Below are 23,213 nucleotides of genomic sequence, written 5' to 3'. Positions count from 1 at the left end.
GATATTTAAGAAAAACAAAGATCATACTGATTTGAAAGAAGGATAATACAGAGTGTGAGGATCTCAATGATTCCTCAGATTGACTGTTAAATATACAATAATCTTCTAGCCTTAAATTGCAACTGGAAATGGACAAATAATTTTACCTGTCTCCTCACTTTGATGATAGGTCTTTTGACCTTGATCAGGTATGCTACCAAAAGTTGTAAGAGCTCATCACCACAGTATGGGCTCATCACGGAGGGAGGCTGTGCTCTTCACAGTGGAGCGTAGGACCCTGCAGCAGGTTAGGACCCTGCATAAAGTGCCGTAGCCATAGTTGGTGCTCCTGTTCACAAAGTTCTCTCGTTTGGGGGCCCATGCTGGCTTTCTTTTTTTTAAAGGAGTATATGTTTGCTTAATTTGGTTAATTATCACTTAAGGATTAAAGGGAAATAATCATTACTCAAGAACCTGAAAAATATACCCACTCTCATGGTATTTCAGTTAATGGAGGCAGGTCATTGAAATGAGGACTTAAAGGCAACATGGCTATAGCCAGTGGGTTTCTTCCTTTCTAGTTGTCCTAGGTTTTAATTTTTTGTTTTTTTTTTTTTTTTTTTTTATTTTTTTTATTTTTTTTTTTTAATTTTATTTTGTCGATATACATTGTAGCTGATTATTGCTTCCCATCACCAAAACCTCCCTCCCTTCTCCCTCCCCCCCTCCCCCCCGACAATGTCCTTTCTGTTTGCTTGTTGTATCAACTTCAAATAATTGTGGTTGTTATATCTTCTTCCCCCCCCCCGGTTTGTGTGTGTGTGTGTATGTGTGTGTGTGAATTTATATATTAATTTTTAGCTCCCTCCAATAAGTGAGAACATGTGGTATTTCTCTTTCTGTGCCTGACTTGTTTCACTTAATATAATTCTCTCAAGGTCCATCCATGTTGTTGCAAATGGCAGTATTTCATTCGTTTTTATAGCTGAGTAGTATTCCATTGTGTAGATGTACCACATTTTCCGTATCCACTCATCTGATGATGGGCATTTGGGCTGGTTCCAACTCTTGGCTATTGTAAAGAGTGCTGCGATGAACATTGGGGAACAGGTATACCTTCGACTTGATGATTTCCATTCCTCTGGGAATATTCCCAACAGTGGGATGGCTGGGTCGTATGGTAGATCTATTTGCAATTGTTTAAGGAACCTCCATACCATTTTCCATAGAGGCTGCACCATTTTGCAGTCCCACCAACAATGTATGAGAGTTCCTTTTTCTCCGCAGCCTCGCCAGCATTTATCGTTCACAATCTTTTGGATTTTAGCCATCCTAACTGGGGTTAGATGGTATCTCAATGTGGTTTTGATTTGCATTTCCCGGATGCTGAGTGATGTTGAGCATTTTTTCATATGTCTGTTGGCCATTTGGATATCTTCCTTAGAGAAATGCCTACTTAGCTCTTTTGCCCATTTTTTAATTGGGTTGCTTGTTTTCTTCTTGTAAAGTTGTTTGAGTTCCTTATATATTCTGGATATTAATCCTTTGTCAGATGTATATTTTGCAAATATTTTCTCCCACTCTGTTGGTTGTCTTTTAACTCTTTTAATTGTTTCTTTTGCTGTGCAGAAGCTTTTTAGTTTGATATAATCCCATTTGTTTATTTTTCCTTTGGTTGCCCGTGCCTTTGGTGTCGTATTCATGAAGTCTGTGCCCAGTCCTATTTCCTGAAGTGTTTCTCCTATGTTTTCTTTAAGAAGTTTTATTGTCTCAGGGTGTATATTTAAATCCTTAATCCATTTTGAGTTGATTTTAGTATACGGTGAGAGGTATGGATCTAGTTTCATTCTCCTGCATATCGATATCCAGTTATCCCAGCACCACTTGCTGAAGAGGCAGTCCCTTCGCCACTGAATAGGCTTGGTGCCTTTGTCAAAGATCAGATGGCAGTAAGTGTGTGGGTTGATTTCTGGATTCTCTATTCTATTCCATTGGTCAGTGTGTCTGTTTTTATGCCAGTACCATACTGTTTTGGTTATTATAGCTTTGTAGTATAGCTTAAAGTCAGGTAGTGTTATGCCTCCAGCTTTATTTTTTTTGCTGAGCATTGCTTTGGCTATTCGTGGTCTTTTATTGTTCCATATAAATATCTGAATAGTTTTTTCCATTTCTGAGAAAAATGTCTTTGGAATTTTGATGGGGATTGCATTGAATTTGTATATCACTTTGGGTAGTATGGACATTTTCACTATGTTGATTCTTCCAATCCCAGAGCATGGAATATCTTTCCATCTTCTTGTATCCTCTCTAATTTCTCTCAGCAGTGGTTTGTAGTTCTCATTATAGAGATTTTTCACCTCCTTGGTTAACTCAATTCCTAAGTATTTTATTTTTTTGGTGGCTATTGTAAATGGGCAGGCTTTCTTGATTTCTCCTTCTGCATGTTCACTATTGGAGAAAAGAAATGCTACTGATTTTTGTGTGTTGATTTTGTATCCTGCTACTGTGCTGAAATCATTTATCAATTCCAACAGTTTTTTTGTAGAGGTTTTGGGCTGTCCGATATATAGGATCATGTCATCTGCAAACAGGGACAGTTTGACTTCATCTTTTCCAATCTGGATGCCCTTTATTTCCTTCTCTTCTCTGATTGCTCTGGCTAGTACTTCCAACACTATGTTGAATAGAAGTGGTGAGAGTGGGCATCCTTGTCTAGTGCCTGTTTTTAAAGGAAAAGCTTTCAGCTTTTCCCCATTCAGGATGATATTGGCAGTGGGTTTGGCATATATGGCTTTAATTATGTTGAGATACTTTCCCTCTATACCTAACTTATAGAGGGTCTTTGTCATGAATGAGTGCTGAACTTTATCAAAAGGTTTTAATTTTTTGATTAATCATTTTACTCCCTTTTCCTTGTTACCTCCAAACATGATAAAATGAAGAAATAATTGTTTTCTGAACTTAAATGTTGGTAGACTTTTGTTTAAAAGCTCAATACAGTTTTGGGGGAGAAGATGCTTGCTTTACTTTTTCCTGTTTTACTTAAAAATAACAATGAGTAAAGTTTTAATAGTTACGTAATGAATTTCCCCTTCTATTTCTTATCCACCTCCCTACATCTTGCCATCCCGTGTACACCCATACTCTCACTCTCTCACCAGGGATGAAATAGCTACCAATATGGTGCATGTTCTTCATTTTTGAATGCTGGTTCCACCAGGAAGTGCTGCTGATTCTAGTGGTGGTTGAACTTGGCCTTTGTCAAAATAGGAACCCCACTTTTCACCTTGCACACCAACTAGAATTAATGGATCCCACGATTTAAAAAAAAAATCTGCATGGTCCTTCAAATCCCTTCGTAATGTTCTTCTCTAGCATAAAATATGGCTGCCTTCACACCTATGTTTAAAATATTGATACTTACTATTTCTTATATTTTTTGGAGAAGGCATTGGGTCAAAAGCTAATTAAATCACTGCAATCAAAATTGTGAGAGTGATTATGAAAGTTCTTAGTGACAGAACTGCAGGCTCTCAAAGATAGAAAAGATGTTGCCTTTTGCCTCAGTAGGGTCAGTGTGTAAACAGTAAAGGAAGTGTACCCTAACTCAGGAAGAGTGGGAGGATGACAGTGAGTTGGAGCAGCTGAGCTTTCAGTACACTATATTTTTTAAAAGTTTAACAGGAATTTTCTGGTATACTGCTTATTGAAGAAAAGTAGGTCGTTGCTATTTAATGTTTAAGTATTTATCTTGTGTATAAATGTATTATCTGGGTAAATAATGTGCCCAAGTCTAACCTTAATTTTTGCTTTGCACTTAAGAAATAGAGCTTTTATTCACGTATATTTGACATTTTAATTGAAGCTCTCCCCAATTTTTTCCTTAGAGCAAGAATATATCAAGCGAAGGCACATATTAATATGGATTTTTGAAAGACTTCAATTTAGATATCAAGTTACACTGGAAAATTGTAGAGTTATTTTTGGGCATTGTATGGGGGAAGAACTGTTTTTCTTTAAGACTTTTAAAAATAAAACTCAGTCGGTTGTTCAGCAACCAGAAATGTTTCTGAAGTGGGTGTATGTTGTCTTCTGCATTGATTAGCTTTCTTTTCTATGTGTCTGTGTTAACTCCTTCATGAATAATGCATAGAAATTTCCATTATACAATTTACAGTAAACCTCAGCTAACATTGGTGACTTGACCTCTTTTTCTGATGAAGAGCAGTTTGTTATCTTTATTTGAGGTATGGGGAGATGATTTAGTGCTAATTATTATAATTAGTAATATGGAAGCTAACCAGTTCTGTAATAAGTGCATTGTTATTTTTCCTAAGAATAAAATAATCAAAGTTGAGCAAATGAGGAAACAAGTTATTGTTTAAATTCTGGGATTGTGGAGTATGATACCTTCCTCTTATTTGTTCCTGAAGATACTAAATGTGTTAATTGCTTGTATGATATTCCCATTTGCCTCAATTCTTTGTAATAGGAATACTTGATAATTCTGGAGAGATGATAACTGGCACTGAAAAGGAGTATAATAAATTGTTTTGGCGCAATTAATTATCTAGTTAGAAAAAATGAAGAGATCCATATCACACACCACTCTGGAATAAGTTCTAGATGGTTAAAATAGAAACGAGAATTATAAAACAGAAGAAAAGTACTAAAAATCATTTCTTTTACTTTGTGTGGAGGAGGGGCTTATTAAGCAACTTATAAAACCCAGAAGCACAAATTGACATTTGATTGCATTAAAGAATTTAACTTCTTCATGAAAAATGTTACATATGCAGATTTAAAAGACAAATGACAGACAAGGAAAGTATTTGCGGTATATATCACAAAGACTTTATATTCAGATGATGTCAATGACAAGAACAAGTAAAAAAACACATGATAAAAAGCTGGATAAAGTATATGAAGAGAGCGTTCACAGAGGATATACAAATGGCATGTCCTTGCTAATTATCAGGAACATGTGTAGTGAAACACTAGTTAACATTGTTTGTTACATAACAGATGGCCAAATGAATCTATGGTGGGCAAGATTAGTCAATAGGTATTCCCATATTCTTTTTTGTGAGAGAAAATTCAAACACAATTTGTCAGTGTATACCAACATTTTAAGTGTGCATATCATTTGGCCCATCACTACAATTCTGGTAGTTCTTAGTAAATACATTTTCACACGTGTGCACAAAGATATGTAATATAAATAACACCAATAGCTAACAATTACTGGACGTTTTCTGCTGTCAGGCCTGTTTTTAGTACTTATCATGTATTATTATCTCTCTGAATTCCCAACAGTCCTATACTGGGTCCTATTATTTTCTCTAGCTAATAGATGAGGGAACAAAGGTACAGAGTGTTTAAAAGCAACAAATTGTTAACTAGTAGTGAAGCCAGGATTTGAACTTAGGTAGCTTAGCTCCAGAGTCTCCACTCTGGTGCCTTTCGTAGTTAGGAGTAATTTACAGGTGAAAGAAGATTGAAGTTTACTTTTTTCTGCTAACATGGAAATTTCTCAAATCAAGATATGAAGATAATTGCAAAAAACAAAGCAAAACAAAACATGTAAAAACTACTAGTTATTTTGTGGTTCCAATTAGGTTTTAAAAATGTGTGTGTATACCTGCTTACGTGTGTGCGCATTTGTACTTGTACCTATGTATTATGCAATTGCATTAAAAAATCTGACAGATAAACACCTAAATGATGCTAGCCGTTTTTACTGGGGAAGGGAATGGAGGTAGGGGCCATAGGGGAAGACTCATATTGTACTCTGTGTGGGTATACAAAGTATATCTATATGGCTTGAATTTTGGGGGTGAAGTGTATTCATATGTTACTTTTGTACTTAAAAATATCAATAAAAGATAGGAAAACTGATATGTTTATTCAGTAGCAGTTCATGAAGCAACTGCTTACTGAAAGCACATGAGGGATATATCTGTTCTAAGTAGTTACACATATTTATATAGAATTATAAAATTTTAGTTCAGGGAATTATAGAAATTATCTAATACAAAGGCAGGAAAGGTTCTATGATTTACAGATTGTTAATAACAGATCCTGATTTAGAACCTACATTTTATAACAACCCATTTTAATATTCTTTCTGTCATATCTGACCAAATATTTTTTCAAATTTTCCTTATAATAATCTGAATTGTAATCCTTTCTGTTCTTCTCCATAAATACCTATAAATGCCTATTGAAATAATTTTTTCTTAGAGGCTCTTTTGAATCCGAATCAATTAATGTTGTATTTTTTTTTCTTATGCTCTTGATCTCATAATAGGAACTTTAGGCTGTTTGGAAATGAATTACACTTTAAGTGAGATTTGGAAATATCTCACTTTATTTGGAAAGTTATTTGTGTTTCTATGTAATTTGGACTCTGATTAATTCTTTTTGTGGATAGAACCTAGTATTGTATCTAAATAATCTTATGTACAGTATATTGTATAGGTATAACTCAGTACAGCATGAGATGTATGATTTGCAGGAAATATATTCAAATGCATTTATGAAAATAGTTATGGGGAAAATGTGCTAAGTGAAGAATTTATATGTTTGTTAATGTTGTTTGAGTAATAAATAATTTTGTTTTATCTTTCACTAAATAGTTGTTCATTAAGAAGTAGTCTTATAAAATACATTTATGTAATTCTGGTCACAATTTTTGATTTTTTTGTTTTTTTAATCATCAGGATATTACTGAAAATTCTTCTGATTCAGTACTTGATCTGCATATGTCCTTGGAGGAACTATATGCCCAGAATCTCCTGCAAAGACAGGATGAAAATCCACCTTCAGTAGACGTGAGCATGGGGCCTGATTCTGGCTTTACCATAAACAATTTTACACCTGCAAATACTATTGAGCAACAGTGCGAATGTGAAAACACAATAGTGTGGAATGAATCTCAGTTACCAAGTGAAGTTATATCAAGTGCGGAACTTACTTCTTCTGTGCTACCTGATTCAACTGGAAAGGTAATATTTTAAAGATATGAGTATGGTTTGTATATTCTGATGAGGTAGGGGAAAGTGAAGTGTAAGAGTATTCTGGCTAATCTCTGCATTTGGAATGAGTTCTCTCCTGACTCAGATTTTCAGAAGGCAACCTGTGAACGTCTTTTGGTTATAGGTTCTTGCTAAATAAAGCACAAACAATTAGAGAATGTGTGTGATGTTGAAATCACACTCCAAAGTCTAGTTGTCCTTTCCATGTGACTTGTTTTTTCTTTCTTTCAGGGTTCTGAGTACTTAAATGAACAGAGCTCTCTGGCCTCTAATGCTGAGTGTGTCATGATCCAAAATACATGCAAAGAATCTTCTGAGAGGACTATTACTATCGCAAAAGGCAATTCTAGCCTAGGTAAGTTCTTCATTTTTTGTATATATCTAATCCCCCAATCCCTGTGATAGGGTAAATATTGAACATGGTAGGTTTCGACATCTTTTGCTGTAGATAAGAAAATAGATGTTAGAAAGTTTCCTGTAGTTTTTATAGTTTTTCTTTTTATGTACTCATTATTTTTCCTGAAATGGTTAACAGATTTGTTTACTTCATGCTAGCTTAAATCCCTCATTCTCTTAATTATTTCAGAGTATTCACAAGCCTCATTTACATTTAAGTAAAAGATATATGAATTGCTTGTATATGAAACAGCAAATCAGAAAAGGAATTCTTAGAAAATGAAAAGTCAGCAATTTGGAGTTCTAAATTCTTTGGAAAAGTAAATTATTAGTTTCTTTGAATGTTATCGGTTATGCATAAGTCAGTTTGTATTTAATTTCTTTCATTCATTGAAATAAAGAATAAAAAGACAGCCAGGTGTGCCGCCACTGAAATATAAATGCAAGTTATTCAATAATTCTTCCCAGGTGGCAGGATTTTTGTGTTCGCTGTTAGCCATAAAGTCTTTCGGCTGGTTAGTAATCATAAAAGCCTCTGAATTGGGCAAAGAAGACTTCCTGTAAAAATAAAATCTTAATTACAATAGCTAAAACTATGTTGAGACAAAGCACATTTGTTCTCTGATTGAGGTAAGCAGCCCTGTGACTCAGCCCCGTCCCTACTGCTGGGTGCTGATAAACAGGCAGTTATGCCCAAATACAGCCCAAGACACTCTGGTTGGTTCTACATCAGAGATCCTATTCCTTCTGCAAAGTAAACAACCAGTACCCTTTTCATTGATATCTTATGACAGGTTCTTGTTTCATTGTTAAAGTTGAGACTTGGCAGAGAATCTAGCAGTATTTACTTGGTGAATGGGATTCTGCCCTATGTCTCCTAGATTTTGTTACATTTGGTGATACCTGGGTACTACCAACAGCAGCTAAATAGAGAATTATAGCAGGGAATATCTATTTTGTTGTAATATTTCTTGCGTATATACCTTGCATCTAATAGAATGATGTAAAATTTAAGTTCCAGAATTTTCCATAAGTCATTAGTTATGAGACAGGTATTATAGATATCTAAGCCTTGTCAGAATTATTTTATCAGCTAATACAGTGTTTCTAAAACCTTGTTACTCAGAATACTAGTTCTATAGGATGTTAATAGGAGTTATAAGTGGATTACAAGCATGGGATGTGATAAATTTAAGAAGGCAGGTTTCTGTTTCTATTACTTCTCAATATCTTTGATACTCCAAAGTGCGTTGCGGATCTCTAAGAAGAGTTTATTGAATGCAGCATTTCTCATATTTAATTGGCCATAGAACACAATTTTTGTTGAGCAACTCATAAGACATAAGACGGAAATTTTGCCAAGCCTATTCAAGAAACCCTATTATAGTGTATTTATTCAACAACCAAATATTGTTTTCTGTATTCTAGCCATTATGCACAGACACCAAAATATAATCACTTTTCTCAAGGAACATGAGTTTAAAAGACTAAGCTAATCAACATATAAAATCCTAAAGGCATTAAAATAGGAGGGTAGACTGACTCACTCTCCAGGACCATCATGGTCCCCTATCACTCCTGCTCCCTGCCTGCCATCCTGGCAATCATTGCTCCAAGATGGTGGCAGCGGGAGCAGTGACAGTGCAGCTGAGCTGGACTGGAACTGCCCCCATGGAACTCCCTCAGCCTGGGACCTAGAAGAGAAGCCCCCGGGGTCCTGAGGCAGCAGGCCATGGGCCTTAGCCCCCCCCACTGCCTACCACAACCATGCCTGAGCCAGAGCCAGAAGCCAGCTGTGGGTCAGCCCCTTCCCTCTCCCTTCCCAGAACATCTTAGAATACACTCATTATTTAAAAAAAAAAAAAAAAAAAAAAAAAAAAAAAAAAAATATATATATATATATATATATATATATATATATATATATATATATATATGAGGGGTACTTCAAAAAGTTTGTGGAAAATTGAATTAAAAAGAATAAAAATTAAAAATTATTCCACAAACTTTTTGATGTACCCTTGTCTTATGTATGTTATGATAGACATTCATAAAGAGACCATTGAAGGCTTAAAAGAGAGAATAGCTAATCCTTACTCTCTGAGTGTGAAATGTTTAGAAAGATTTCAAAGAGAAAGAGATGTTTGATTTAGGTCTTGAAAGAGGAGCAGATTTTTACCACATAGTTGAGGAATTGGAAACTGCTAGGGCTAAGGCAGAGACATATGAAACATTCCTGAAACGTGTTTGGTATAGATGAAGTGTGGTGTGATGGCTGGCAAAGTAAGAGTTGCCGCTAAAGGAATGAGAAGTGGACGAAAACTGCTGGTCTGGTCTGTCTGCAACACCTAGGACTTCTTTTATAAAAATCTTTTACCTTAAGCTCCCTATAGGCAGTGGCAGCTAAGAGCAGAAGAATGACATAGTCAGATTTGTATTTTAAGAAGATCATTCTGGCATTGGTTGATGAATTAGATTGGGAGTAGTTAGGAGGATCTTGTAAGAGCCATGGTTTGAATACGTCTGATTTTACAATCTGACAGTTTGGATTGCTGGCCTATTTTTAGTTAACTGAGAGAATGTTGAATTTTGTAAAATCTTTTCTTCATCCATTGAGATGATTATATGGATTGTTTGGCTTATTCTGTTAATATGTCAAGATACATTGATTTTTTTTTTCTTGCTGTAAAATATACGTAATGTAAAATTGACCATTTTAACCATTTTTAAATGTGCATTTGTGGCGTTAAGTACAGACACATTGTTGTGTGACCAAAAAAAGTTTTCCTCCAGAACTTTTTCATCTTCCCTAATTGAAACTGTATCCAGGAAACAATGACTCTTCATTCCCCCTGCCCTAGGTGCTTGTCAACCATCATTCTCCTTTCTGTCTCCATGAATCTGACTACTGCAGATACTTCATGTAAATGGAATCATAAAATGTGTATCCTTTTGGGACTGGCTAACTTCACTTAGCTGATGTCTTCAGAGTCCTTCCACATTGTAGCATGTGTTAGAAATATCCTTCCTTTTTAATGCTGAATAAACAGTCTGCATGTGTACACTACATTTTGTTTATCCATTCATCCACTGATGACCCTTGGGTTGCTGCCACCTTACTTTTTGGTTTGATATAAAAATATACTAGGTTAATTAAAGTCTTGAAGAAAAGAAACAGTGAAAGGTAGAAGTGTCTATCTTTCTGTCATATTTGGAAATCCACTTAAAACTCAACAGCTTAATTTAAAAATTTTAAACTTTTACTGAATTTAAAATTAAAGTTTAAAAGAACCCTCTCATTTCTTTTGTGAGAGTAGAACATTTATGTGTGAAAACATAGCACAATCAGTTTTCACCCAAATTGTAACATAACTTTTAGTTTTACTTTTCTGCTTCATTTCCATTATTTGAATTAATTTACATACCCAAAACGTTTATAGGGCTTTATCCCTGGCCATTTGATTTCCTGGGACCCAGTGAAGTTACTCTAGCATTTTGGAGTTCAGATTCATAGCACACCAAGGCAAGAACATTTCTCTGTTATTTTATTTGACAGGAGATGTTTGATGGTCAAATTTCTATAGCATTTAGAATAACTAAATACGAAGGAATCATGAAAAAAGCTTACTTTAAAAATCTGTAGAAAACATTAAAATAATTCATCTAAATCATTCAGTTAAGCTTTAATGTAGGAATGTTTTGCTTTTACAACCTGAAGCAACAAAAAGTGTGATAAATAATATTTTAGGAAATTTAAGTAGAAGCTGGTAGAAGAGTATGTTATGAAAGGTTCTATCAGTGAGCTCAGGTTTAAAGTGTCCCCTCAGGCAGCTACCTGAGATTGTTTGCAGTTTTAGCTTTCTGGATAATTTGTTTCTTTCTCTCGTGATGACCAGAAGAAATTATAAATAAATTATAGGTTTCTGTAAAAGCTATCACAATCCATTAGTTTTGATTTCTTGGATCACTTGGGTTTTTTTTAACTTTGTTAAATACGGGGTTGGGAATGTTATATACCAATATACATACATATGTATGCATATAGTGACCCTTAAAAAATATTTAATCTTAAGCCTGTGATACATTGGCTAATTGCATTATATTAAGCTTTGAAGATAAGCAAAAGTTTTTAGGATAAAAAAAAAAAAAAAGGAAAGGAAGATATTATCTTCCCTCCACTGATTAGGTATAGAAGCATAAACAGACTCAGGAATTTCTCTAAAGGTACTTTGCTCTCAGGGATAGTCAGGGCTCAAACCTCAACCTGTCTCTGGTTCTCACATATTGTACAACACATTCAATACTTGAGTTACCATAGGGCACATTATGATTACTGTAATAACAAGCTTCATTTTGAAACCGAATTAAGAGTTGCATTTAGCCTTTAGAGAGCAATTTAACTTTGGTTTGGGATAGAAATGCATTTAAAATATATCCTATGAATTTTCTTATGTTTTTAGTTTGCAATTACACTTTACTGAGCACTTTGTGCCAGATACTTTGAAAGGTACTCCACATTTGTGTTTCTCACTGAATTCTTTAAACAACTCTAAGAGTAGGCATTATTATCCCCATTTTACAAAGGAGTAAACTGAGGCCCTGTATGAGGGTAAGTCAGTTGCCCAAAGCCTATGAAACTCAGATTTGTAACCATTTCTCTGTTTTCCACAGTGCATAATTTAGGCTATTCTAATATGCTTCTTCCAAGAAAAAATTGTGAGATCTTACAAGTTACAGCCAAAATGTAGTTAGTGAATATTAACTTCAAGTTGTTGAACCTTGAAATTGACATTTGGTGAAAGGAAGGTATAAGCTGAGCTAACTGATGTCAACCTTTTGGTTTAAACGGTTGACGTGACCTGGCAGCTTTAGTAGCTGATAGAGTCATGAGTTAAATATTCTATTAAAATTAATTCAGAGGTCATGTTGACTGTAGCTCATGATGACATGGCTTGCTTTATTGTAGACTGCATGGTGCTAATGAGAATAAGATGATGAGTTAGATTCCAAGTATGGACCAGTGAGTTAAATTTTGTTCTGTGGTTACACATTTTGATTTTAACCTAGTACAGTTGTTTGGTGGATCTTCATGGGAAGGGTGGCCCTATCAGGGCAAACTAGAGTACCTATTGAGACATTTCAGAGCCAGCCTTGGCTAATAAGAAACCCACCTGGGATGAAATAATATCTATTCTTGTTTGTCATTTTATGGTAAACAGAGGTACATTCTAACAATACATTTAAAAAGCATAAGTATGAGTCGTAACAGAATATTTTAAATATAATTGATAATGTTTCATTTCTATCAGAAAACAATAAGCAGGAGCCTGGATTGCTCATATCCGGGCAAGAAGTGTTAGGCTGGAAACATAATCAGGATTGTTCTTAAAAAATATTTGAAATATCATATATAATTTTATATAATTTAGTATTTGGAAATATAGTCTTCAGTGTTTTTTTGAGTACATAAAAACCTAAAAGAATTTGTGACTTTTCTGTCAGAAAATTTTTATAAATGCCCTGATAGCTTTATATCTCTCCTTACCTTGTATAATTATATAATTATATAATCGTGATTTGGAAGAAACTTTTAGCACTTAATTTCAAGTGAACTTACATTATTTTTGCAAAGTTTTAAACATAATTTCAAAGGTTTTATATTTTTGAAGGAATCGGGTGAGGGTCGGGTATGACGGCAACATTCATTCAGTGTGTTGAGAGGCCTTTTTGAGGAAGTGATATTGAAGAGTGAGAGGGAGTTATCTGTGCAAGAGCTACGGGATGAGGGCATCAGTCAAAGACTCCAAAATGGGGAGAAACTAGATGTATTTCTGAAAGAAGCCTGTACTGGCTGGAATTCAGAGCCTAAGGAGGACATGACACAAAGAAGGGTGCACATTGGGAGGGCCAGGTCACCAATGACCTATAGGCTGTACCAAGCAAGTTTGTTATATGTTAGCATAACAGGAAACTATTGAAGAATTGCAACCAAGGGACTGAGGGGATGTGGTTTGTCCTTTTTGAATGGTCTCCCTGTTGCTATGAGAAGAATACATTGGAGGGGACAGTATCAGAAGCCAGGTTATTAGTTAAGAGATTTGTAAAAAGTCAAGCAAGAGAAAGTGTTGGCTTGGTCTAAGATTAGTGTGGAAATAGAGAAAGGAATATGGATTCAAGATAAATTTTGGAGATAGAAATGACAGGACTTTGTGATGGTTTAAATATTGGAGGTAAGAGAGGTAGGAATCAAGAATGACTCCAATATTTCTGCTTTGAGTAATGAAGAGTAGAATGGTAGTGCCATCTCCCAAAAAGGGGATGACAAATGGAGAAAGGGGGGGAGATGAAAAATTGGAAGTTCAATTCTATACTTTTACTAAAGTTGCATTTCCTGTGAGACATCAGGGGACCTGTCAAGAGGGCAATTAAATATGCAAATTGAGAGCTCAGATAAAATGGGAATATATTAAAATTGAGTTCATCAGTTCAGTTTAACAAACTGCTATACATTCAGGTACCGTGACAGGCACTGGGGATTAAGACTTGAATACAAGCTTCTTGATGTTAGGAATTCTGTGCTATGCTTTTTTTATCTTAATCAACCAGTGTAATACTTGGCACATAGTAACCGTACAGTGAATAGATTCTGAATGAACAAATGATGTAGAAATAAGGTAATAGCAGAGAATTCCTTAATTTATAGAACTAATTGTTCACTTGTAGTCCTGTTTTCATTTTCTTATATGTATAAGGTGAATTGCTATTGTAAAATTGATTCAATACTTTCATGGTATTCTCCCTGAGGGAGCTTTCTATTAAATGGCCTAAATTATATTCATTCCACAGTGTTAGAGTTTCATCTCTAATGTATTCAACATGGAGTATTTTTATCTATATATGAAGATACTTCAAAAGGATTGTGGAAAAATAAAATTAAAAGATAGCACAAAGAAAGAAAAAAAGAAAGATATAATCACAATAATATGTATAACTTTCAAAAGGAGAGAACAGAACTGTTGTTACTAGAGGTGGGAAGGGGGGGGAGGTAGGAGGCTTAGTGAAAAATTGGTGAAGGGTCACAAAGAATGATTATGTTTTGTAAAGATGAGTATACTAATTATCCTGGTTTGATCATCACATATTGTACACAACTATTGATAGTCAACTCTGTACCCCACAACCATGTGTAATCAATTATGTTTCGATACAAAAAAGATAATACAAATTTTTCCATAAACTTTTTGAAACACAAACATTTTAGAATTTATTTGAAAATATATTTTGCTAGGAAAACATTTTCCTTTCCTTTCTATTGTTTTGTATTGACTATAAATGTTACTCCTACTCTTTTATTATGAATCCTTAGGGATTGTTAAATTCAAATTAAGACTAACTTGAAAATCATATATTTAATACATATGTTCATTTTTCTTTTTCCATAGGGATGACAGTAAGTGCTAATAAAGATGGCTTGGGGATGATCGTTCGAAGCATTATTCATGGTGGTGCCATTAGTCGAGATGGCCGGATTGCTGTTGGGGACTGCATCTTGTCCGTTAACGAAGAATCAACCATCAGTTTAACCAATGCCCAGGCACGAGCCATGTTGAGAAGACATTCTCTCATTGGGCCTGACATAAAGTAAGTATCTTTGGACCCCAGTTTGACTTGGGAAATTCAAGAATTTCAATTAATTAGACCAGAATTTTTTTCGGTATGTACTTCTATTTGGTATACAAAAGTTACCATATACTTTTTTTTAACATAAACCACTCGAGAATTTGACTAGTATTTCTGAATAGTTTTTGATTGCAGATAGTCTCTTTAAGACTATAACAATGTTGACATTTTGATAACAGTTGCTCTGTGTTTTTAATTTTACTTCTCCAGTGATTTCTACAACAACCCGAGGTGTGAGTGATAATAGGACATCTCCACAGAGCAGGAGAGTCCAGTCTTAGGATCTGAGCAAGAAGTTTGGATTGGCTTCAGTATAAGGAATTGTGTGCACACTCCCTAACGGGCCTGTACGAATCTTAGAAACAAGCCAGTTCTTTAAGAGCCAAGCATGGAAAAAGGCCACATGGAATGGTGCCTGTCTGGCCCATGACTTACCCTTTCTTGAACTACCTCATGACCCGAGGAGATTTACCAATATGTTAGTGTAGTCTGATTATAGGTCATACAGGATATTTTGTCAGGAAATGCTTAAAATTTCCCATTATCCCATAATATATTAAAAGCACATCATATACGTGGTTTGACTTTTAAGTCACTAAACATTTTTCTTGAGCCAACATAAAAATCAGTTTATGACTTTATTGTCACACCTCATCAGTGTGGCTTTTCCTTCTTACATTAATCCTTGAATATTTTTGTTTAATGTATAAGGGATAAAGTCATAAAATAAAAGTTCAGGGAAAGATTGTTTACCTTAAATTGCTGTAATGATTACTGGTACAGGAGACTTTTTTATACTAACATTATTTTTACTGACTGCATTCTGTATTACTAGTTCTTTTTCAAAGTGCATGTTGCTAGAGCTTTGATAAGAAAAGCTATATTTACAATCTCTTTCATTCTGTTGTCAATAAAAAAACAAAAATATATACCATTTTGAGTATATTCTGTTGTCTTATAGAAGAGAGGTGTTATTTTTAGGCAGAGTCTTCACTAATGGGTTTTCCTATTTTTGCATGCCTTTTTGACTTTTATTTTACAATTGAGTAACAGCTAAGCAACATTAGATCATGTTACTGTTCTTTAATTAAATAATGCAAATACCAGTGAACATCATTAAAAATGTTGGTCCCTTAATCTTAAGAACAAGGAGAAACTTTAACTGTTTTCCTCACCACTTGTAGCCAGTGTTCCTTCCTTTTGCTTAAAAAATGAATGATATGGATCCACATGGAGACTACTACAAGGGTTTTAGCTTACATAGATTAAATGTAGTATAAAATGCACCTGGCCTAGAAACTGACCATTTGATTTATTATGCCATGATGTGTGTGTTATGCTCTGTGCACTGATGCAGGTCCCCTGCCAGTTTTGGACACTCTGAGCACCAAAATCAGTGCTTGGTGGTGATACCCTCAGTTCTAATGTGCTGGAGAACTTTAAAAATGAGCAAAAAATAAGGCCATTGTGACATCAGTTTGGCATGTCATGTATCTGGTTAACTCGAGAAAAGTTTTGAGGTACATTTTCAAGCTGAAAAGCTTCATTTTTGGGGTGTGTGTGTGTGTGTGTGTGTGTGTGCGTGTGTGTGTGTGTGTGTGTTTCCCCACCTGCTGATTCTGCAGGACTTATTCATGCAGGCAGCAGCTTTATTTTGACCTGGGAGGATATCTGGAGAGCTAGCTTCATAATTGCTTTATAATCTCAGGAGGTAAAATGTACTGTAGATAGAAACATATTTTTTTAAAAAAAGGAAATTTCTACAACCTTCCCTCTTCTGGAAATCAATCAGCCAGTCAATCTTTCTCTGACATGCACGTGTGCACACACACACACATGCACATTTCTTTTCAAGTGTACTACTAATTCTCTGATTCAGATGGTTGCAGCTTGAATCACTGACTAAATGATAGAAATTAAAATCATTCTTACATAATCCTTTCTAAGAAAAAGATGTTAGATGATAGACCAGAAATAGCCATTGAGATTGACCAGGGCTGAGCAGCGTGTTCTGAGAATTTTGCATGAAGTGTTTTTGGACTTGTCCCTTTCCTGTCACTTGCCTTTCATGAAGCGAAAGGTTTAGAATTACCTTGAAAGCCATGTTAATAATCCTCCCTAAAGGAAAGTCTAGTCCTTCCATTATTCTGAATGGAACCATAACATTGTCTCGGGCTGGTTGAGCTTTGAATGCATTGCCTGGATCTGGGCTCCATCCACATCTCTTCTTTATTTCTCATTATGAACCTACCTTAGTCCGGGATGGTGGCGGAGGGGTGTATTGTAGGGACTCACTAAAAAAAGAAAAAGACTCTGGTTCAATTACATAACTGGTTTTAGGGAAAGCATTGCTTATTGAGACAATGCACTGGATTTGTTTTTTGCCATTTATGAGACTAGCTAGGAACTTTGTGTATGTGTGTTCATGCATGCCTGGGTAGATAATTTCAATTTCAAGAGTTCAAGAACAGGCAGTATAAGTTCCAGGTTTCATTATTTTCTGTGGAAAACCAGATGTGAAACCTCACCAAAATGCATTCTGTTTCACTTCTCACTCCACCTTGCCAGGAGCTCTTATATTTCTGCAATAATAGCCAGAGTTTTGCACTTAGCAGCAGCTGCTTATAACATCTGCCAGATAATTACTGAGCTGAATCAGAATTCACCTGCCTTAACCTAAAGTGTGGGATGAATTCCTGATCAAGGAATAAAAGATAGATTGCAGTTACATTTTTCTATGCTTGTTAATAATCACTGCTATAGACACCAGTAAAGAGCAGATGCTTTTCTGGGGGAGGTGTAGATGGGAGGGAGGTGGAAAGGGGGAAAAAAACGACCAGGAGCACTCACTTTTAACTACATATGTATGCATCTCACATTCAGCACAAGACATTGACATTTGTTAACACCATTGTAAAAAGACGCCGCGGCGTATGCTTCACATTCTAGATTTTCTGCAGCACCTGCTGACGATTGAGCCCCCTTTTATGTGTGAGTATCGGTGATTCAAAAGCTCATTATGCCTGTGTGTTACAACTTGTCTGTGAAAATCATTTCGTGCTTTTGTACTATCCCAGTGCAGGGATAGATACAGATATACATTCAGTGTATACATTTTGGCTTTTTTTCTTCATTTATGTAAAAACATAATTTCCAACAGAGCTATGAGATTGTTACATTTTCACATTGCACTGATGATTGTGAACTCATTTGAAAACAATATTTTCCAACTTCCAAGCTTTCAAGCTCCTTTGTAAGGGAATGATCCTGTCTGCATGTGCAGGCACAGTCTCTGAATTAATAGCCATATCACATCACTAATGGTATTGTTTTTCTTCTACTTCATTATGTAACCAAAGGTTAGTTTACATTTAAGAATTTTTAATACAACTCTCCAATAAGCTGTTTTAGTGTGTTTATGCATTTCATAATTCAGCTTTGGCATTCTTCGTTGGTGATGTGGAGGTTTTGTGTGGTCATGTGACCAGGTATGTGTGCAAATTGCTCTGCATATACTGTTGCATTGTGGGATGCTTGTCCTGGGGTCTCACTATGTATATTGTGCTGAACTGCCTGCTTTGCTCTTTCTTACTACTACCTAAAGTATCAGAAAAATATTGGTAAAACCTCCCACTCCCTGCCGTTTGGCAAAAGAAAAAACAGCTTTGAACAAATATAGAGGAAAAATCATTTTCAACATTGCTTGGGATAGAAACATTTTTACCTTCTCAAACCAATTAAAAAATTAAATACTTTGTACTGATTATTATTTTTGCTATTGTGACCTACCTTTCCCCTGTCACTTTTTCCTGGCTTTTTTAACTTAAGGTTTTATTTATATGAGTTTTACTGAATTTTCAGAAATGGTACTAGTTTTCTTGAATAGTCTTTTTAGTTTTAGGTTTTATGTTTATTTTTTATTTTTCTTTGTGGAAGGTACAATTAGTCTTCTTCCCTGACATAATGTGCATTTTGGCTCATAATTTTGAAAGGAAAAAAAATTATTGTGTAATATGTTTTTGTAACACCTTAGAGGTGTTTTTACAGATGAATAAATTAAGTAGGACCAAAATTAGAATGCAACTCTTTTAGTCATCCTAGTCCTAAGTCCACTGATTTGTGCTTTCTGCTTCATTTTTTGATCTTTGAGGTAAAAGTGTGATGAGAAGATTCCCAGAGGGTCTGTGTATTCTGCCAGAGTGATTGGTATGCCAGGAGAGCTGAGGTCCTGTGCTGCCTTCCATTTGTGTTGTGCTTCTCAGCCTACAATAGCCTCATAGAAAGTGATGCCCTTTTTGTGATTGAGGGCATGGAGGTTCAGCCATGGTGACTGACCCTCCCACCACCTTCCCAGTGACAGCAGGACTGTTTCTTCTGACTCCAAACCTGTGACCTCACAGTTGGGTGAAGTGAAAGACTGGATGCTTTCTACGGAACAACCAATGTGTCTGAAATTATATATCCTCTTCACTCAATAAATTATGCCATTGGTATAATTTTTATTTTTTTAGAACATATAAGACAATCATTTTAGTATTGCCCTCCAGTGCTGACTTATTATCTTAATGGATAAATTTTGGATAGATGATTTAATAACCTTCATGATTTCTCTATTGTGCATTTTTACCCTTTTTTTAAATTGCATGAACATGCTGTACTGACTTTAGATACAGTATTTCTCTTACCTTACTATTCATTAATTTGGTGATCTTGGAACAGCCTACTTTAAAAAGTGTATCAACTTTGTAAATGTCCTTACAGGACAGCAGTAAACTTGTATTTTCAAATGTCAGATTTTAAGCATTATAGCTGTAGTCAGCATTTAGTATAGTGCCTTCCACATAATAGACATTCAGTCAGTTCTTGTTGAATTAGTAAATGGCCATTCAAGTGTAAACAGTAGGCTTTTCTTTGAAACCAAAGTGAACTTTAAGAAAGTGCTACAAATGAGAATGAGTCTTTCCATATATTTAAATGGTTTACTTCCATACTTTAGACTTGAGAGTTCATAACTTAATAGAGCTGACATAATTATTTTTAATGCTTATTAATGTCTAATTAATTGTGTGCGATGGAAAAATGTAAAATAATTTGGGATATTCAGTATATTAATAGAATACACCTAATTTGTTTCTGTTAGGGAACCCAAAAATCTTTGGACAAAATTTGTATTATTACTGACAATTATTATTCTAAGGATTTATAGATCTTTCTGATTTCAAAAAATTGCTGTTAGCCTTCTCATTTGGAAATATAACTAATGCTGCTTTCTTTCCCCTTATGATTATTGGTAAAGATAAATTTTTTTAGCAGCACTTAAAATTTTAATTTCTGTTGTTGTTCATGCTTATAAAATAATTTATTCTTTTGAAGCTTGGATTCTCTGCTGAATATGCTGATTAAATGATTTGTGTGAAAAAGTAGGGATGAAGGAAGGGGCAGTATAATTTTTTTCTATATTTTGGAAGCCTTTCCTTTAGGCACAACTTTGTTTTTATGGATTGTGTTTTATTCCAGAATTACTTATGTGCCTGCAGAACATTTGGAAGAGTTCAGAACAAGCCTGGGACAACAATCTGGAGGAATAATGGCACTGGATATTTTTTCTTCGTATACTGGCAGGTAAGTGAAATAGGAATGAATGATACAGCAGGTTGTAAAGAAGAATTGTAAATCCAAAGACAGAAAGGACCAGAGCAAAGAAGTATGAATTTCTTTCCCTCTTCCAAGATTTTAAAAAATATTCTCCCCTTTTCCCTCAATTACTTAAGTAATTGTCATGTAGTGTGGAAAATTTGGGAAATATATGAATATTCAAATCAAGAAATCAAAATAATCTTTAATTCTACCAGCAGATATATAACACTTTTAACATATTAAGTTTTGGAAATTCATCCCAGATATGAATATTATTTCATTAATTCCTTAAAACCTACAATTTATATGGTTTTGTATAATGTTTTTTCCTCTTTCATAGATATTATCAAACATCTTCAGAAATTTTACTTATTCTTTTCTTAACATACATACAGATCTAGAAACATTTTTTAATGGTTATTAACCACTTAGTATACACGTATATCAGGAAAAGGAATGTTCGGCTCTTGATATACAATGTATTATGAACCTTTAAATAATAAAGGGAAAACTTCTGAGAGGACCAGGGTGCTTGTGACTGTCACATGCTTAAAGACAAATCTGGTGGTCGATTGCTGGTGCATCACTGTTTTCTCTGCAAATTACACTTGACCACGGTATACAGAAAGCGTTAGGGAAGGGAAAGGTATGTTATGAGTTTATTAAAGGCAGGAATGTCATGGTCTTTGGGGCCTCATGAAGTTTATAGGAAAAGGAGTATTCACTCTACCCTGTGCAAAGTTCAGCTACACACTGCTCTAGAATTTCCATCTCAGGGTTAGTGGCATGACTTGATTGCAGTTCCCCGAGAGTTTCTTGTCAAAATCATAAAAGCAATCACTCCAATGTTCTTTTGATATGTTGTTTCAAATGGCGTATTTTAAGAATACATTAGGTAACACCTTAGTCTTTTTAAGTTCTGGAGTCTTAAAACACTCCAAGTTATTAGAAAGAAACAGCTGCTTTCAGCACTGTGTTTTCCTTCCCACATAGAAAGGCCTGGATTGTTCAATGCTGTGACTAGCTGCTTCACTGCAGAGAAAGTGTGTTTGCTTTTTAACTTCAGAGTGCTTAGAACAAAACAGAATGATCTGCATTTTACAGAGGAAGACTCTGCATAGACAGAGGTTAAATAACTTGCCCAAGTCCCACAGCTAAGTGTCAGAGCCAGGCTTTTTGATGCTCTTTAGCATCTCCAATGGAAGGTCATTCAAGGGATAAACTTTCTACTAAGCATGCTTGGTGAGTGAGATTACATAAATCTCCCCCTTTGGTCTTAATCTCCGAGTGCTGGTGCCAAAAATACGTGCTACAGGCCACTGTAGCTTAGGATTTGAATGGAGCTTGAGTTCTAGGGGAGTAATTTTAGACCCAGGGGAGTGGCCTGAGCACCTCCTATCTCATTAATAACTGTTAGAAATTTAATTGGTATTCAGCACTGTAACAGGTGCAAAGAAGTGTGATTCTTTTCATGGCTGGGTATGTGCAGGAGGAAGAGAAATGGTCCCCTCTGCTCTATGGAATACATGACATTTGAGTCCCCGAAACCACACTCTCCGATGGATTAGCGATGATCAGCACAGATAGAGGAGCATATCTGTGTTAGTGAAAGGGTTCAAGATTATAGAATCATTTGTAGAGACTGGGTTTTTTGTATAAGAGGATTAGGATATTGGTCTTTTTATAGCTAAAAAAGCAGGAGCAGTATGGCTAATAGTGTTCTTGAGTATTTCCCACAGCTTAGGCTTTAGGACTAAAAACCTCCTACCATTCCATGGCTGTCACTGAATATTTTGGGGACACTTTCTAAGTTCTCATTCTTGTCTGCCTTCCAAACCTGATTTTTCCATCATGTTTCCATCATATCTCCAGTTGTATTTCCAGAGAGTTGGGCCTAGTTTTTACCTCTCTGCTTTGCATCCTCTAGATGAGGGCTTCACTTGGACTGTCTATTTCTCAGTCAGCTCCTTGACATCATTTTTAGAATCCCCGTCTTGGATCTGTTCCCAGCTCTACTCTCAGGCGTAGACTCTAGGAACCTAAGCCTTATTAAGAGCCTTATGCTTCAATTTGCACAGGACAAGATTTCAAACAAAAAATCAATGGGTAGGACCTATAGCAGGTAGATTACATCCTTACAATTTAAAAACAAAAATCTACATTCAGGTCAAAGAAAGAATGCAGTGTTCAAGGAGAGCCTGAACTGTTGCTTGTCAGAAATGTTGTGAAACACATGGAGGCATTCAAGATAGGTTACTGGATTAGATGACTTTTGATCTCAAAGTCTAAAGATAATATAATTTGAGAGAGTTCAGTGTTCCTATTAGTAAGGAATGGCTATAGGTTGAACATATACTTTCTCTAGATTTTTTAATTTCTGTATAAATCAACTGAAAATATTTATTGAATTAGAATTTTTATAGCCTTCTCTGCTTTAAAAGGAATATGTGGGTATGTTTCTTTAGAAATCCAATGTTTACCAAC

General features: G+C 35.3%; 1 protein-coding gene across 6 annotated transcripts in view; it reads left to right on the top strand.

Moving 5' to 3' along the window:
* The window catches only part of MPDZ (multiple PDZ domain crumbs cell polarity complex component), a 170,578-nt gene that overhangs the window by 100,495 nt on the left and 46,870 nt on the right, over positions 1-23,213 (top strand). For all 6 annotated transcript variants that reach the window (XM_063080257.1, XM_063080259.1, XM_063080262.1 and 3 more), the window contains 4 exons: positions 6,702-6,986; positions 7,248-7,371; positions 14,855-15,053; positions 20,610-20,714. In XM_063080257.1, the coding sequence (XP_062936327.1) occupies positions 6,702-6,986; positions 7,248-7,371; positions 14,855-15,053; positions 20,610-20,714 (713 nt within the window). The remainder of the gene's footprint in view (positions 1-6,701; positions 6,987-7,247; positions 7,372-14,854; positions 15,054-20,609; positions 20,715-23,213) is intronic.

Source organism: Cynocephalus volans, chromosome 16, assembly GCF_027409185.1.
Source record: "Cynocephalus volans isolate mCynVol1 chromosome 16, mCynVol1.pri, whole genome shotgun sequence".
Classification (NCBI taxonomy): domain Eukaryota; kingdom Metazoa; phylum Chordata; class Mammalia; order Dermoptera; family Cynocephalidae; genus Cynocephalus; species Cynocephalus volans.
Note: the sequence above shows the minus strand (reverse complement) of the source record. Positions and strands in the feature narration are given on the sequence as shown.